General features: G+C 58.3%; 1 protein-coding gene across 3 annotated transcripts; it reads right to left on the reverse strand.

Annotated features, from left to right (window-relative positions):
• Window positions 1-671: 671 nt before the first annotated feature.
• On the reverse strand, window positions 672-17,657 carry Plcd1 (phospholipase C delta 1). Of its 3 annotated transcripts, XR_007209227.1 has the most exons (16): window positions 12,825-12,963; window positions 10,214-10,378; window positions 7,881-8,109; window positions 6,624-6,753; window positions 6,075-6,306; window positions 5,507-5,708; window positions 3,941-4,085; window positions 3,635-3,784; window positions 3,347-3,505; window positions 3,060-3,219; window positions 2,823-2,939; window positions 1,960-2,138; window positions 1,455-1,587; window positions 1,223-1,372; window positions 938-1,080; window positions 672-903 (listed from the first exon to the last, which is right to left on the reverse strand). XR_007209227.1 is itself a non-coding variant. In XM_048334657.1 (15 exons), exons 1-15 carry the CDS (start codon window positions 17,622-17,624, stop codon window positions 995-997), a joined length of 2,274 nt encoding a protein of 757 aa, XP_048190614.1. In that variant the 5' UTR covers window positions 17,625-17,657; the 3' UTR covers window positions 672-994. The 3 variants fall into 3 exon arrangements, 2 of the variants coding, with proteins under 2 accessions (XP_048190614.1, XP_048190613.1); XM_048334657.1 differs by lacking the exon at window positions 12,825-12,963 and adding an exon at window positions 17,588-17,657 and having other exon boundaries at window positions 672-1,080; XM_048334656.1 differs by having other exon boundaries at window positions 672-1,080.
• Between the last annotated feature and the right edge of the window lie 464 nt (window positions 17,658-18,121).

Raw genomic sequence — 18,121 nt, forward strand, 5'->3', positions numbered from 1 at the left:
CTTCAGCGCAAGGCTGGTGCTCTACCACTTGAGCCACAGCTCCACTTCCGGTTTTCTGGTGGTTCATTGGAGATAAGAGTCTCATGGACTTTCCTCTCAGGGCTGGCTTTGAACTGCAATCCTCTCAGATCTCAGCCTCCTGAGTAGCTAGGATGACAGGCGTGTTCAACTGACATCCAGTGATTATTAATTTCTTTTATACTGATATAGGGGCTTGAACTCAGGGCCTTGCATGCTCCCTGGGGCTGTTTTGCACCAAAGGCTGGTGAATGTTCTACAACCTTCCCCATACCTCCACTCCTAACTCTATTTTTCTTTTTTTCTGGATAACCAGAGATAAGTCTCTCAGGTACATCTGGCCCTGCAGGTCTGAAAACAAAAATCATCAGGTCTCAGCCTCCTGAGACACCAGGACAACAGACGGGAGTCACCGGTGTCCAGTTCCACTGTGATTTTTTTTTTTTTAGCTACTTGTGGGGCCTGAGCACTGTCCCTGGCCCCTGGCTTCTTTTTGCTCAAGGTCAGCACTCTACCACTTGAGCCACAGCGCCACTTCTGGCCTTTTCTATATGTGTGGTGCTGAGGAATTGAACCCAGAGCTTCATGTATGCAAGGCAAGCACTCTTGCCACTAGGCCATATTCCCAGCCCTCCACTGTGATTTTTTTTAAAAAATTTTATTTAATCAAAACCCTCAGCCTTACAAGCCGGCGGAGGATGGAGAGGATTGCAGTGTTGTTCCTAACGGAATGAATGACAGCCCTGGAACACCCTCAAGAAGCAACCAACAGTCCGGTGCGAGAGAGCTGAAGGCAGTTCAGAGGAAGCCTTGTCCACGCCAGAGGCGGCCACAGGGGCACCATCCTTGCCCTAGATGCGGGTCTGGGATCACACCATCCTTGCCCTCAATAAGGATCCACGATCACACCATCCTTGTCCTAACTGCGGGTGCAAGGCCTGCTTCAGTCAGGGAAAACTCCACCGAGTCCTCAGTTCTAGTCCTGGATGCAGATCTTCACAAAGAGCGTGGCTGACGGGTGCTGATCCCCATTCTTAGACAAGAGATGGACATGGCGGTAACCTGGCAGAAAGAACACAAAAAACAAAAACAAAAGTGCTGGTCACTCCAGGCAGATTCAGTGGAGGCACTGTTAGGCCTCGTCCTCAATCTTGCCAGACCCTTCCTTCCTCCTGCTCGTTCTGCCTTCTTGGCGGACACTCACCCTGCTTCAGGCTGCCCCAGGGGATGGTGCTCTGGCCGATGAAGTCGTTCTTCGAGGAGGCGTCGTAGTCCTCCACGACAAATCGTACCAAGGCGAGCTCCGGCACCGCCACTTCAAATTCAAACTCCGTGTCCCACCAGGGATTGAAGCCTGGGAACAGGGACCATGAGAGCCAGCCAGCCCCGCACCCCCAGCCAGCCCACCGGCCCCCAGCCCCGACCCAGCACGTTACCATTATTGGTGACCACTGCAGTGTGGCGACTGCTCACATCCCGGCCCACACCGTGGATCTCCACGGTCACCTTCGGGTCCACAATGGAATTCTTATTCTTATTGACTTTGGGCAGCTGTTGTCCAGAAATAACCTGAAAGCGGGGGAAAATGAGAGATGATAATTAAAAAGTGCTGACTAAAGATAATAATAGTAATAACAGCCCAGGTGCTGGTGGCTCACGCCTGTCATCCTAGCTGCTCAGGAGGCTGAGATCTAAGGATTGAAGTTCAAACCCAGCCCAGGCAGGGAAGTCCGTGAGACTCATCTCTAATGAAACCACCAGAAAACTGGAAGTGGCGCCGTAGCTCAACTGGTAGAGTACTAGCCTTGAACACAAAGAGCTCAGGGACAGCACCCCAGCCCTGAGTTCAAGCCCCACAACCGACACATAATCATTATAATAATAAGTAAATCAGGAAGGAAAGATCCAGAGGGCACCTATCCCTCGGGAATCTAGCCATACCCTGATGTTCAGCCGCTTCGGGGCCCACCAGGGCCCCTGCGTCAGGGCGCGGGAGTTGAAGGTGGTGCTGGGGTCCCGCAGGAAAGCAGGCTTCAGCACGTACCCACAGGCCCCGTTGTCCTGGAAGCGGCCCTGGTAGACATCCATCTCCGACCCCGGTGTCTGGAAGTTCAGGGCCACTGGAAGTAAGACAAGAGAGTCACTGGCTGGGGGGGGCGGGGGGCTGGGCCTTTGGGTCCTGGATCTTTGGGAGGGGGGGTCTTCTCAGGGTATACTGAGGCAGGATTCCATGTGATTCTAACATGTGCCAATCTCTGGGCCCACCACACTAACCATGTGTTCCATTTCTTTCTGTGGCTACCAAAGACTTCAAACTCGGGGCCCGGGTGCTGTCCTGGTGTGGGTTTGGTTTGGTTTGGTTTGGTTTTACTCAGGGCTGGCGCTCTACCGCTCGAGCCCTACCTCCCCTCCCAGCTTTTGGCTGGTTTTCCAGAGATAAGTCTCACGGAAGCCTGTGGCTCAACGTGCGTCAGTCATGCCAGCTCCATAGGAGGCTGAGATCATGGTTCGAAGCCAGCCCCGGGGCAGGAAAGTCCAGGAGACTACGGCTTCATCTCCAATAAATGGCTCAGAAAAAGCCAGACGTGGGCGCTGTGTCTTCACTGGTGCCGACTCACTGGTCGTGAACCCCAAATGTCCAAACTGAGCCCAGGGGGCCCTGCCTCAGTATCTCCAAAGCCACTCAGTGCACATCTGGGGCTCAAGATAACCCTCAACACCCCACCCCCTTCCAGGGCGCCCCTGCTCCCCCAACCACCCTTCCAGCCACCCCACCCCATCCCACCCCATCCACACCCCCATACCTATCTGACACCCTGCGTTCCACATCTCCACCGGGCTGTAATTCGAGGAGTCCGTCCTCCAGCCGGCAGGGTAGATTCTGCTCAGGTGATCCACATTATGGCGGATGAAGGAGTTGCCTAGAGGGGGGAGGGGGAGGGGGAGGGTTAGACCCAGAAGGGTGTGTCCCTTCCCCCCCCCCATCCCCAAGGGTGCGGGCCCAGATGGACAGACATAACACGGACAGGGCGGAGGTTCACCGGACTCCTGGAGCAACCGAAGGGCACGGTTCTCAGAGAAGGACGCCATCTCGTAAAACGCCTGCGTGCTGGGCCCAGGATTGGCGAACCCCGCAAAATGGACGCTCTTGCAGTAGATGACCATGTCGGAAAGTTCCGGAGCCAATCTGACCTTTTCCTCCTTAGAGGTCATGGGGGGAGGCCCGGGTTAGAGCCAGTAAAGGCAAAGGAGTACAAGGAGTGTTGGGGTACAAGGGGGGTGACCCCAGCGCCGCCCCCCCCAACCCCCAGCCCCTACCCCCTCACACCTTGGGTTTATGTTGTACTCGGCTCCTCACAGCCTCGTCGTCCATCTCGGCGGCCTCATCTTCGTCCGATACATCCGCTGCCTCTGAGCCGGGGGCCCCTCCCGGGGGCAGCAGCCCCCCGAGTTTCTTCCCCTTCAACAGGATCTTCCCCTTCAATTGCTGGGGTGGGGAGGGGGGAGGTGGAGGTCAGAGGGCAGTGGGTCAGCATCCTCCATCCGGCCTCGGCCCTCTGCGCCCCCACTTCAGGACAGTCCCCCCCTGACACCCGCCCCCCCCGCCCCCCCGCACCTCGGGGGAAGGCAGGCTGGTGGTCACCCCGTCCAGCGGCTTGTCCAGCAACATGGGCCCCAGAATGGCCCGCAGGTGCCTGGCCATCACCCGCTGCTGCTCCAGGCTGCAGTGGTTCTCCAGCGACAGGATGACAGGGTACGGGGAGACCTGGTACCCCGAAACACAGGGGGAGGCGTCAGCAGCCCTGGGAACAGCACACACACACCCCCCGCCCACACGCTTCGTTCCCCACACCCACCCCTTGCTCCTCACCCCCATTCCCCCACCCTTCACCCCCACCCCCCTCCGGGGCAGCCCCCCCACCTTGAAGGCGTAGTCCCGGATGGCCCTGAGCGCGTCGCAGAAGAGGATCTTGGAGGTGAAGGTGTAGCCGTGGTAGATGATCGGCTCCTGGTTCGGCCCATCCCAGCAGTCCAGCTCCAGACACCGGCAGCCTTTGCAGAGAGCCCTGGGGGCACAGACGGGGGGTCAGGACACCCCGCTCCTCCCCACAGTAATTCCTGCCCCCAACCCCCTACCTACACTAGACCTACAGGAGCTCCTGGACCCCCCCCCCAATGCCACTCCAGGACACCCCCAGTGTCTCCCAGGACTCCCAGAGGCCCCCCAGGACCCCCCAGTGCCCCCCAGGTCTCCCAGAGGCCCCTCAGGACCCCCCAGTGCCCTCCAGTACTCCCAGAGGCCCCCTAGGACACCCCAAGTGTCCCCTAGGACTCCCAGAGGCCCCCAGGACTCCCAGAGGACCCCCAGGACCCCGCAAGTGTCCCCCAGGACTCCCAGAGGCCCCCAGGATCCCCCAGTGCCATCCAGGACTCTCAGAGACCCCCCAGGATGCCCCAAGTGTCCCCCAGGACTCTGAGAGGCCCACCCCCCAGTGGCCCCCCAGGATCCCCCAAGTGTCCCCCAGAGGCCCCTAGGACCCCCCAGTGCCCTCCAGGACTCTCAGAGACCCCCCCAGGATACCCCAAGTGTCCCCCAGGACTCTGAGAGGACCCCAGGACCCCCCAGTGGCCCCCCAGGATCCCCCCAGTGTCTCCCAGGACTCCCAGAGGCCCCCAGGACTCCCAGAGGCCCCCCAGGACCCCCCAGTGCCCTCCAGGACTCCCAGAGGCCCCTCAGGACCCCCCCAGTGCCCTCCAGTACTCCCAGAGGCCCCCTAGGACACCCCAAGTGTCCCCTAGGACTCCCAGAGGCCCCTAGGACTCCCAGAGGACCCCCAGGACCCCCAGGACCCTGCAAGTGTCCCCCAGGACTCCCAGAGGCCCCCAGGATCCCCTAGTGCCCTCCAGGACTCTCAGAGACCCCCCAGGACACCCCAAGTGTCCCCCAGGACTCTGAGAGGACCCAGGACCCCCCAGTGGCCCCCCCAGGATCCCCCAGTGTCTCCCAGGACTCCCAGAGGCCCCCAGGACTCCCAGAGGCCCCCCAGGACCCCCCAGTGCCCTCCAGTACTCCCAGAGGCCCCCCAGGACCCCCAGTGCCCTCCAGTACTCCCAGAGGCCCCCCAGGACCCCCCAGTGCCCTCCAGTACTCCCAGAGGCACCCTAGGACACCCCAAGTGTCCCCCAGGACTGAGAGGCCCCCCAGGACCCCCAGTGGCCCCCCCAGGACCCCCCACATGTCCCCCAGGACTCCCAGAGGGCCCCCAGGACCCCCCAGTGCCCCTCAGGACTCCCAGAGGCTCCCCAGGATACCCCAAGTGTCCCCCAGGACTCTGAGAGGCCCCCCAGGACCCCCCAGCCCCCCAGTGCCCCCCAGGACTCCCAGAGCCCCCCCCAGGACTCCCAGGACACCCCAAGTGTCCCCCAGGACTCCCAGAGGCCCCCCAGGACCTCCCAGCACCCCGCCCCCAGCCTCCCAGGCTCTCACCGGATGTAGGCCTCTGTGCTGCTGGGCCCGGCCAGCTGGTCCTCCAGCAGGTAGGTGTTGTGCGAGGACGACACCAGGTAGTGGCTGAGAGGCTGCCCCATGTCCTGGTAGACGCGCCGGTGGGCCAGGCTGAAGGCGCTGCCGTCCGCCGACAGCAGGTACATGAGGAAGCCGTCCTTGGTCATGTGCCTGCCGGCTTTGGCTGGGAGGAAGGAGAAGAGGCCCCACCGGGGACCCTCAGGGTGGGTACCCCAGCTCCCCTCCTGCCTGCAGATCAATGGTTCAGTGGGAAGTCCTGGGACTTGAACTCAGGGCCCCGGGCGCTGTCCCTGAGCTCTTCAGCTCAAGGCTGGGCGCTCTACCACTTGAGCCACAGCGCCACTTCCGGTTTTCTGGTGGTTCATGGGAAATAAGAGTCTCGCAGGCTTTCCTGCCTGGGCTGGCTTTGAACTGCGATCCTCAGATCTCAGCCTCCTGAGTCGCTGGGATGACAGGCGTGAGCCACCCTTGCCTTTCTTTTCGGGGGTGCAGGGGGGATCCCCCAGTTCCCACAGCCCTGAAGCCTTACCAGCTTCGCTGGGCTCATAACGCTCGATGAGAGATATGGCCAGGGCGGGGCCGGCCGCCTCTTCCCTCTGCTGTTGTTTCAGGAAGTTGACCAGTTGGTCCACGGAGAGCGTGTCTCCCGATTGAGCGGCCAGGGCGAAGGTGCGGTCAATCTCGTCCCGCTGGGTAAGGATCCTGTAGAAGGCCTCGATCTCTTCATCCTCCAGAGAGTCGGTCTGAGAGCGGTCACATTCCTGCAGAGCCAGAAGCCACCAGGGGCTGGGAAGGTGGCCCAGTGGTACAGCGCTCGCCTAGCATGCGCGAAGCCCTGGGTTCGATTCCTCAGCACCACAGACACAGAAAAAGCCGGAAGTGATGCTGTGGCTCAAAGGGTGGAGTGCTAGCCTTGAGCAAAAAGAAGCTCAGGGACAGCGCCCAGGCCCTGAGTTCAAGCCCCAGGACTGGCAAAACAAAAAAGCAAGCAACAAGTGGCTCAGCAAGCATTCACACACACACACACATACACACAGAAACACACACTGTGACATGAGCAGGGCGTGACTTGGTTTACCCTGAAGATCTTGCGGGCGTAGCTGTCGTCTACTTGAATGTTCAGCTCCTTCAGGAAGTTCTGCAGCTCCTTGAAGCTCATCTTGTTGTCTTTGTTCTTGTCGGCTTTCCGCAAGCAGGAATGGATCCAGCTGGGCCAGGATGAAGGAAAGAACTAGAAAATCCCTGTGGTTTTCCCCCCCCCCCAAAGAACCCAACCAGAACTGGCTGCAGACACTGCCTCCTACTGGCTTGCCTTGGTAATGCACCTGCAGGGACCACAAAATGGCACACACACACACACCCCACATTTGCTGGCTTTCAAAACCTTTTCAATGTTGGAAAATATTTCCTTTTTCCTTTCCCTTTTTCTTTGATGCTGGTCCTGGAGCTTAAAGTCAAGAGCTTGGGTGCTGTCCCTGCGCTTTTTTCCTTTCTTTCTTTTTTTTGCTCAAGGCTGGGACTCTACCACTTGAGCCACAGCGCCACTTCCGGCTTTTTCTGTGTCTGTGGTGCTGAGGAATCGAACCCAGGGCTTCATGCGTGCTAGGTGAGCACTCTACCATTAAGCCACATGCCCAGCCCAGCTATGACTCTTCTTGGGACAGAGCCCACACTTGAATTGATTTTATGATTCTGTGAATTATATGTCCATAAACTAGTCATAAAAAAAAAAAGAGAGAGAACTTCTGGGTGGGGTGTACACGCCTGTAATTCTGTCTTTTAAAAGACTGAGGCTGAAGGAAAGGAAGTTTGAAGCCGGCCTGGGTTCATAGTGTGGCAGGGAGGGGAGAGGAGGGGAGAGGGGAAGCCGGTGGCTCCCGCCTGTCAGCCTAGCTACACAGGAAGCTGAGATCTGACGATTGTGGTTCAAAGCCAGCCAGGGCAGGAAAATCCATGAGACTCTTATCTCCAATGAAACCACCCAAAGTCCCGGAAACAGAGCTATGACTCAAGCAGTAGAGCATTAACCTTGAGCAGAAAAAAAAACAAACTCAGGGATGGCGCCTAGGCCCAGAGTTCAAATTTCACACACACACACACACACACACACACACACACACACACACACACACACACACACACGGAGCTGTGGCTCCAACAGTAGAGCACCAGGCTTGAGCAATAAAGCTAAGGGACAGCACCAAGGCCCTGCGTTCAAGTCCTACAACCAACCCCCCAAAGCAATATCCATATCCTTATCATCCGTCACTGAAGATATCTAGCCACTGCTTCCGGTCTGCTCCGTCCCACACTGGCAGAGCCCCGGGTAGGATACTGCTGCAGCTTCTGCCTCTGGTCCATGGAGCCCGAGTGGTGGATGATCTTGCGGAGGCCTTGAACCCAGTGCTGGGCGTCGGCCGGGGAAGGGGCGATGAGGTCCAGTGTGTTGCGTTGGTCCTTGAAGATGATGGAGAAGCAGCGGTCCTCTGGGATATCCCGGGCAAACTTCTCCAGGCCCTCGGTGCGATGCCCCATGCGGACTTCCTGGATGTCCTCGATGGAGACTGCAGGAGGAAGGAGCTCAACGGGCGTTGTGATACATGCCTGTCGGCCCGGCTACTCAGGAGATCTGAGATCTGAGGACCACGGTTCAAAGCCAGCCTGGGCAGGGAAAATCCCTGAGACTCACATCTCCAATGAGCCACCCAGAAAACCGGAAATGGCTCCAAGTGGTAGAGCACCAGCCTTGAGCAAAAGAAGCTCAGGGACAGTGCGCCCAGGCCCTGAGTTCGAGCCCCAGGACTGACACACACACACACCCTCACTAAATAAATAACAAAATAGAGGCACTCTGGCTTAATACCCTCCTGTCCTTCTCTGAGTCTAACCCATCCTGATGGCCGAGTGGCAGGGGTAGGAAGGCCTGTGGTGGGGGAGGAGTGTGCCCAATCTAGGCTGCAGGCTTTCCTGGCTGGGGGGGGGGTAGGAGGTTTGGGGGGGGGGCCTCAGGGCTCCCCAAGCCATCTGGAACACAGCGCAAATCTCTGCTTAATCTCTTCTGTGTGTCCCGCTAGGCCTTTTAACCCAGCGCGGCTAAAGCTGCCCTCCACCAGGATGGAAAAACGTAATAATGACCCAAAAATGATTAAATAAATAAATAAACACATGCAACAGGAAGTCACGGCTCTGGCCCTCCCCCTCCCCCAATATCTGCAGCCCCCAACTCACCCCAGAGAGAAAAAGCCAGATGTCTTGGGCAGCTTGGGACATTTGGGTCACTGAGGGCCCGGCCTGCCTCAGTTTCCCCCTTGAGATGCATGCGCAGAAAACTATCTTACCTTTTTTTTTTTTTTTAATGTGGTTCTTGGGGCTTGAACTCATGGCCTGAGCACTGTCCCTGGGCTTCTTTTCGCCCAAGGCTAGCACTCGACCACTTGAGCCACAGCGCCGCTTGTGGCTAGTTTTCTGGTGGTTTATTGGAGATCAGAGTCTCCTGGACTTTCCTGTCTGGGCTGGCTTTGAACCACTATCGTCAGATCTCAGCCTCCTGAGTAGCTGGGATGACAGGCGTGAGTCACCAGCTCCCGGCTCTCCTTCTTTACTCTTTCTTCTTACTCAGGCAGCGAAGTCTACGAGACTCTTAGCTCTGATTAACCAGTAAAAAGCCTGAGGTAGAAGTGTGACTCAAAGTGGTAGTGGTAGCCTTGAACCAAAAGGCTCAGGGACAGCGTCCAGGCTGTGAGTTCAAGCCCCAGGACCGGCACCAAATAAATAAATAGATCAATCGAAACATGGATAAGATACACATCAGCCATTCTTTCTCCTTAAATTTCACTCTTCGTACATTCACTTAGCCTTGGATCCCTGGATCTTTCCAGAAGCTTCCAGAAGGCCCTCAGATCCACATCGTCAATCAAGCAAATACCACACCCCCACCAGTGGCCTCCGTGTGTCTGTGTGTGTGTGTGTGTGTGAGAGAGAGAGAGAGAGAGAGAGAGAGAGAGAGAGAGAGAGCGCAAGAGCCCAACTCCACCCTGATGTCCCAAGCCTGAAGGCCCAAGGAGACTCTGCCCCTGGGAATGACACCCCACAGACCTGCCCTGTGACACCTCCGGAAGTGCCCTCTCTGCGTCTGGACTTTGGGCTTGGCTGTGGGCGGAGATCACACCTGGACATCTGGACACGAGCTACCAACCCCACCTGCCACCCACCTTTCTCTCTCTCTCTGTCTGTCTGTCTGTCTGTCTGTCTCTCTCTCTCCCTTCTTTCATTTTGGCACCAACACTAAAACTGACACTCAGGGCCTGGGCGCTGTCCCTGAGCTCTTCAGCTCAAGGCTGGCGCTCTACCACTTGAGCCACAGCACCACTTCCGGTTTCCTGGTGGTTCATTGGAGATGAGAGTCTCAGGGACTTTCCTGCCTGGGCTGGCTTTGAACCGTGATCCACCAGATCTCAGCCTCCTGAGTAGCTGGGATGACAGGCAAGACCCAGCTCCTCATTTCTTGACCCTGGGCAGGGTGGGAGGGGCGGAGAGACTCCTAGGCTCCCACCAGGCCAGGCCTCAGTTTCCCCATCTGCAATCATGGCCTGTGATTGGCCTCTACACCCACCCCACATCCCACCCCCACTTCCCCGGGGCGGGGGGCGGGGCAGGCAGTGCACTCACAGAGCTGGGACTCCGGGGTCCTCATGACCTTTCTCGACTCTTGCCAGATGGTCTTGCAGTCTTCCTGGAGCTTGTAGAAGCGCTCACGCCGCCAGGAGCCGGACTTGACCTTCAGCAGCTGGCTGCCCTTCAGCAGGGCCTGGAGGTCACGGTCATCCTGCAGGCCTAGGGGGGCAACACGGTCAGCAAGGGAAGGAAGGGAGGGAGGGAGGGAGGGAGGGAGGGAAGGAAGGAGGGAGGGATGGAGGGAGGGGATACTTGCCCCATTCATGTCTGCCCTTGGCCCCTCTCTAGACCCCACTCATGGTTCTCTGTGGTGTCCCCCTCCTTCGTGTCCAGGCTAGCCCACACCCCAGGACCCTGCCTTCTCTAGGGAGTTGTTTGATTGGCAGCTGAGGTGACCATACACATGGTAGAATAATACTAGCCAGGTGCTGATGGCTCACGCCTGTCATCCCAGCTCCTCAGGAGGCTGAGATCGGACGATCGGGGTTCAAAGCCAGCCCAGATAGGAAAGTCCATGAGACCTTTCTCTCCAATGAACTACCAGGAAACCGGAAGTGGCTCTGTGGCCCAAAGTGGTAGAGCGCTAGCCTTGAGCAAAAGAAGCTCAGGGGCAGCGCCCAGGCCCTGAGTTCAAGCCCCACCACTGACCCAAAAGAAAGTGAGAGAAATCTCTTTTCCATCTGCCAGCCCCCTGCAGCCCCTTTCACCCTGGGCCCGTGGCTGATGGCTCAGATGGGGAGAGGAGCCCCCCACACTCCCAACAGGAAGCAGAGAGAAGAGCCCTCCATGGCTGCAAAGAGTCTCGATTTCTGAGATTTCCTAAGCTGTTTTCTCACACACATTCATTCTCAGTCTCTTGTCTCTCTCTCTCTCTCTCTCTCACACACACACACACACACACACACTCACACAGAGCACCCTGGCTCAGTTCCCTGCACCGATCGTTTTACGGATCCCCCCCCCCCCCCCCCGCTTCCCTGTCCCTTACCCTGTCTGTGGAAGGAGCTCAGTGGCCCCAGGTTGACCTAAAAACCGGACAAATCTCCCGGCAATCACAGCCCACAACAAGATGGCTCACAGACAGGGCACGAAAGGTGCCAGGCAAGCCGGGCACCAGCGGCTCGCGCCCGACATCCCAGCCACTCAGGGAGGGTGGTGGTTCAAAGCCAGCCTGGGGCAGGAAAGTCCATGAGACTCTGATCTCCAATGAAACCACCAGAAAACCGGAAGTGGCGCTGTGGCTCAAAATGGTAGAGCGCTAGCCTTGAGTTGAAGAAGCTCAGGGACAGCTCCCAGGTCCTGAGTTCAAACCCCTTGACCACCACCACCACCACCAACAACAAAATGGTACCAGGAGGAAGCTAAGATGCCCTGCTGATGTTCTTAACTAATGCACAATGGACAGAAGGAGACACACACGTACGCCCATAAGCACACAGCATTTACCATGTTTGCAGGTGGTGATCAAGATCATAACAGCCTCCATTATAATAACTACTATTGGAATCAGATAGTGCCAGGGTTAGCACAGGTACTTAATCCCCTACCCCACCTCCCCCTCCGCCAGCCCCAGGGTCACCAATTCCCGCTGTATGGATAAGGAAACTGAGGCCCAAGGAAGCTGTCTGTAAGCCAGAGGAGTCAGGACTCGGAAGCAGGCAGCTCATTCACAAGGGTCAAGGATGTGAAACCACCATTTGACCGACTTATTTTTGCCAAGTGTGCAAGGGGCTCACACCAGCAATCTCTGCTTACACTGTGGTCTGAGAGATAAGAGATTGGTGGTTTGAAGCCAGCCCCAGGCAGGAAAGTCCAAGAGAATCTTATCTCTAGCAAAAAGCCAAAACATGAGGTGTGGCTCTATAGATAAAGTGTCAGCCAGGAGCAAATAAAGACCATTGAGAGAACCTCAGGCCCGGATTTTAAAAGCTCACTCAAGTCATCTACACTGAGATCCTGAGGATCGGGGGGTTCGAAGCCAGCCAGGGCAGAAAAGTCCCTGAGACTCCAATGAACCACGGGGAAACCAGACATGGAGCTGTGATTCAAGTGGCAGGCAGGGGGCTAACTTTGAGCCCAACAAGGATCAGGGACAGCACCCAGGTCTGGTGCACGCGTGTGCACGTGTGCATGCACGCTCTCTCTTTCACACACCCACACAGAGCTTCAGCCCCACAATGCCACACACTGGGCCACACGCGAGTGCAGGTAGACAGCAGCTACACGCCCGCTTCCCCGTGAGTGACAAAGCCACTGTCACCCCGGGGTCACCCCCCTGTCACCCACATTCTGCATTTGCATCCCAGTTACACAGCCAAGGGAGCCTGGGGGGGGTGGGGACAAGGACGGGAGGGGGCCCTGGGGTGACCCAGAAGGACCCACAGGACCCCCCCACCCCCCGGATTCCCCCCAAGAAGGACCGAGATCCTGGGGTGACCCAGAAGGGGCCACAGACCCCTCCCACCCCCGGGATCCCCGGCAGGACCGAGGCCCCCGTCATGCGAGGCCCGGGAGCAGCGGGGGCCCCGGGGGGGGGGGCGGGTCCGCGCGCTTCGCGCTCCACCTGCCGGCATCTAGGGTCCCCGCCCCGGCCCGCGCCCCTTACCCAGCCTCTGCCCGTTCAGCGCCGCCACCCGGAGGCTCTGCTCCTGCAGGAAAAGTTCCCGGGAGCGGCTGCGGCTGCGGCCCCGGAGCCCCAGGCACTGCATGGCGAGCGCGCCCCGTCCCCGTCCGGGTCCGGGTCCTGGTCCCAGCCCGGCCGGGGCCGCCTCCGAGCCCGCGAGCCAGGGCGGCGGCGGGCGGAGCCAGAGCCCGGGAGGCGGGGCCGGGCCCGGAGTGACAGCACTGCGGCCCTGTAGGCGGGGCGCAGGAAGAAAATCTGAGCCTAAGGGGGCGGGGCCAGAGCCCGGAAGGCGGGGCCGGGCCCGGAGTGACAGCACTGCGGCCCTGTAGGCGGGGCGCAGGAAGAAATCTGAGCCTGAGGGGGCGGGGCCAAGACCGGAAGGCGGGGCCACACCGAGGAGGCGGAGCCAGACTGAGGAAGTGGAGTTCGGGACCGGGTGTCAGCGCGGGAGTGACAGTCAGTCCGAGAGGGGCGGGGCCGGTCCCCGAGTGACAGTCAATGGCGGAGGGGGCGGAGCCAGACCGGACAGGGAGCTGGGGGGCGGAGTCGGCCCGAGAGGGGGCGGAGCCATTTCCGGAGAGGGCGGAACCAGACTTAGAAGACGGGAAGCCAGCTCTGGGGGGCGTGGCCAGTTAATGAAGGGCGGAACCTATCACAGGACAGAGCCAATCCCGGGTGGGCGTGGCCGCCCGCGGAGAGGCGTGGCCTGTGGAGGTGCGGCGAGAGCTGAACACCGGCGAGGAAAGGCGGGATCACAACCCGGTGGCGGGGACGGGACGCGGGCGGGGCGGGCCAAGGGCAGATTCCCGCACACCCTGAGGCCAAACCTGAGGCCGGGGCGGCCGGGGTGGCCGGGCGGGCGGGCGGGACCCTGGCCGGAGCCGCACTCCGCAAGCCGATGGGGGTTTGCAGGGGGGGAAGGAGGGGAAGGGAGAGCCCGGGACCCCGGAGTGACACTGCGGGGACCCGGGACCCCGCCTCTCCCCACCGGCAATGCAAAGGAGGCGCAGGCTGGGGTGCAGGCCGGGCTGGGGCTCAGGCAGGATGGGGCGCAGGCAGGATCGGGGGTGCAGGCAAGATCGGGGGTGCAGGCAGGACCGGGGCACAGGTGGGATCGGGGTGCAGGCAGGACCGGGGTGCAGGCAGGACCGGGGCACAGGCAGGATCGGGGGTGCAGGCAAGATCGGGGGTGCAGGCAGGACCGGGGCACAGGCGGGATCGGGGTGCAGGCAGGACCGGGGCACAGGCGGGATCGGGGTGCAGGCAGGACCGGGGTGCAGGCAGGACCGGGGCACAGGCAGGATCGGGGGTGCAGGCAAGATCGGGGGTGCAGGCAGGACCGGGGCACAGGCGGGATCGGGGTGCAGGCAGGACCGGGGCACAGGCGGGATCGGGGTGCAGGCAGGACCGGGGCACAGGCGGGATCGGGGTGCAGGCAGGACTGCGCTGGGGCAGCGCCCACCCCCGAGATCACCATGGGACCTCTCAAAGTTTGGTGAAGAATCAGAGAGGCCCGGGCAGCTGAGACCCCCAAATCTCTGAATTCTTCGACTAAGTCAACTTTCTGTCACTTTACTGGTGAACCCCGGGGAGACTTGTTTCCTTCCCTCAGTTTCCCCACCCAAGCTTTAAAGGATGCAAAGGATATAATAACAATAGTCAATCAGAGCTGGTGGCTGAGGCCTGCAACCCTAACCACGCAGGAGACTGAGAGGATCGCGGTTCGAAGCCAGCAGGGAACACAGACAAATCCCAGAGCCTGTTCTAGATCCCATGAACCAGTCCCAAAGCCAAAAGCCAGAGGTGTCATGGATCAAGGGGTAGAGCTCCAGCTTCGAGTAAAAAAGGAAAAGAAAAAAGCTAGACAAGAGTGTGAGGCCCTTGGCCCTGCAAGCAGTAGGAATTTTTTAATTTAAATAAAGTTTAAAAAAAATTAAAAAGCAAATCCTGAAGTGAAGAAGGAGCCATTCATTCATGCCTACCAGGGCTGGCAGGGCTAGAGACACCAGACCCATTCCTTGCAACTTTGTACCACACTGCTGGAAACAATGAAGCCTTTCATGTAGGCTAACCCAGTAATTAATTACTGACTCCATCTCTAGTGCTCACCAAGGTCAAGACCTACCCACAGAGGCCTGACTCATTCCCCTCTTGGCTTTTACTGGGAAAATAAAAAAACACACACACACAAGAAAAAATCCCTATGTGCTGGTGAGTCACTGGCAAAGCCAGTTTTCTATGCAGACCAGCGCAGCAAGAATAACCAAGCCCCGGGTCTGAGCACCCTGGGAGCAAGTGGACGAGACGATACGCAGGCACACACAAAAGCTGTTCCAAGCCCAAGCCCACCTGTGGCTCACGTCTGTCATCCCGGCTACTCAGGAGTCTGAAATCTGGAGGATCCAGGTTCAAAGTCAGCCCTAGGCAGGAAAATCTGAGACTCTTTGTCTGCAAGGACCAAGCAAAAGGCTGCAAGTGGAGCTGTGGTTTGACTGGTAGAGCGCTAGCCTTGAGTGGAAAAAGCTCAGGGACTGCATCCAGGCCCCGAGTTCAAGCCCCAGGACCAACAGACAGACAGACAGACAGACAGACAGACAGAGAGAGAGAGAGAGAGAATTTAGATAACCCAGAAGCCACTCTTCCATCTCTAATTTTCTTTAACTGGAGCTAATTTGTGTCTGTCTGTCTGTCTGTCTGTCTATGTGTTGGCCCTGGAGCTTGAACTCAGGGCCTGGGCTTTTTCACTGAAGATTAGCATTCTACCACTTGAGCCACTGTTCCATGTCCAGCTTTTTGCTTGGTCCCTTGGAGACAAAGAGTCTCACAGAGGGTTGGGAAGGTGGCTTAGTGGTAGGGTGCTTGCCTGGCATGCATGAAGCCCTGGGTTTGATTCCTCAGCACCACATACACAGAAAAAAAACTGGAAGTGGCGCTGTGGCTCACATGGTAGAGCACTAGCTCTTGAGCAAAAAGAAGCTCAGGGACAGTGCCTAGGCCCTGAGTTCAAGCAAAAAGAAGAAGAAGGAGGTGGAGGGAGAAAGGGAAGAGGAGAAGGAGGAGGAGGAGGAGGAGGAGGAGGAGGAGGAGGAGGAGGAGGAGGAGGAGGAGGAGGAGGAGGAGGAGGAGGAGAGGCAGAAACCAAGCAGTATTCTCCAATGTAGACAGACAAAGCTCACAAATGGACAGGGAGAGAGAAGCTGAGATTTCCACTGTGATTCTCTCATCTGTCTGTCTGTCTTTCCCACTCATCTACCTGAAGTCCTATACCTGCCTCTGCGCCCCCCCCCCCGCCCCACCGAGGAGAGAAAGTTCGAGAAGGGGGTAGAGACGGCCTGACTGAGTTGGACCCAAGCCTTAGAGAAAATCATGGCTGCTACTGGTTTCTTTGGGGCCTTTGGGAATCAGGTCAGGGCCAGAGACTGCCAAATACGACTGCCAGATCTGGAGGCTGAGTATGAGTAAATTTCTACAGAAAGTGGAGTGGAAAACTCCTCATTCTTACTCATTCTTATTGTTATTATTGCTATTCGTATTATTATTTATTGTGCTGGTCCTGGGGCTTTGAACCGGGATCCTCCAGATCTCAGCCTCCTGAGTAGCTGGGATGACAGGCGTGAGCCTCTGACACCTGACTCATTCTTTCATTTTATTTTAATTTAATGTGTGTGTGTATGTGTGCTGCTACTGGGGTTTGGATCCAGGGCCTTGCACACTTTGTTTGGCTTTTTCCTTTCCATTCAAGGGTGGTGTTTCACCACATAAGCCATGCACACACACACACACACGCACACACACACACACACACTCCCCGATCTGAAGCTGCCTGAGGGGCTGAGTTTACAGGGGTGAGCTACTCGACACACCCGTCCTGCTGGAGAATGAGCTTGTTAAACCAGTAGAGGAGTGTGGCAAGACAAGAAAGGGTCTAAACATTAACACCCCCCCCCAAATAGACATAGGAGTCCCCCCTGGAGTAAGGCAATGCCAGCCTGTACCTCAAAACTGTACTACCAGGAGTCATTTTTTTTCCACTGCTCTGACAAAGACACGAAGCAAAGGCTTGGACACAAGACAGAGCCACGAGATGCCCCAGGAACCCCCAATTCTATCCCAACCTGAGTGTCCCCCCCAAAATACAGAAACGGTGACTATTTGTTTTAGTTTGGTTCTGTTATCCTTCCAGCCCTGGCGTGGCCACATTTAGGGGGTGGGTTCGTTTATAATAAGATCAGAGACAAACTTCAGCCACATTTCCACTCCTCCATTGCTCCCTTCTCTTTACACCCTCAACCCTGCCCACACCCCAGCCTCCTGACCCCCCTCCTCCCCATAGTCCAGGCACCCCCCCCCCCGTCTTCATAGAACCATATCAGGTCACATCGGGTGTTCCCGTGTGCAAACTCCACACTCTTGATTACAGGGAGCCCACCGAAGAAGAAGAAGAAGAAAAAGAAAGTATCTTCAGATCCATATCACCCTCCCATCTATCTCCCCGCTGTCCCCCAAGCCAGGTCTTGGGGGGAGTCCTGGAGGCCTCTTCCCTTCCCCACACACACACACACACACACACACACACACACACACACACACACACACACTTCCCACAACAGAGCGGGGAGCTGAGATTGATCGTCCTTCTCGCTTCTTCCCGGCCCTAAACAAAAAGGCACCAATCAAGCCAGCCTCCTGCGAGGTCGTGGCAGGCTGCTGGTGTCACACACTCACGCACACCCGCGCACACTCACCGTGCAAGGTCAGGAAGTCCCCGCCGGCGGCGTCCATACCGAGGAGGGGGGTGGGGGGCAGGAGGACCAGCCGACGTGGTGGACTGGGAGGGGGGGGGGTCGGTCCTGGGGATGGGGTGATGGGGTGGGGTGGGGACCGCTCCAAGTGCTCCAGCAAGGCCCGGCGCTCTGGGGAAGATGGGGGGTGGGGGGTGGGGATAGGGGAAGGAGGTGGGAAGGAGGCCAGGGGTGGACCTGAGACGCTGCCCCGCCCCGGCCCAGGCCCCTGCCAACCCCGGGGCTTCTCCACGCCCACTGCTTGGTGGTGGTGGTTGTGGTGAAGGAGGACGGGGCGGGGAAGACTGTGGGGGGGGGGGCAGGGGGGAGGGAGGGAGGCCGTGGGGAGGAGCTGGAAAAATCTGGAAGATTTGTCAGCTTTTGGGACCTGGGCCCACACCCACACCGGGCCAGAAATAAAGTTAGAAACTTGGCGGGCGCCACCCACAAAACCACGGGGGCCCTGTCTGTCATTACTGTGGGCTCAGTGGTCACCCT

This window comes from Perognathus longimembris, chromosome 26 (assembly GCF_023159225.1).
Source record: "Perognathus longimembris pacificus isolate PPM17 chromosome 26, ASM2315922v1, whole genome shotgun sequence".
Lineage (NCBI taxonomy): Eukaryota > Metazoa > Chordata > Mammalia > Rodentia > Heteromyidae > Perognathus > Perognathus longimembris.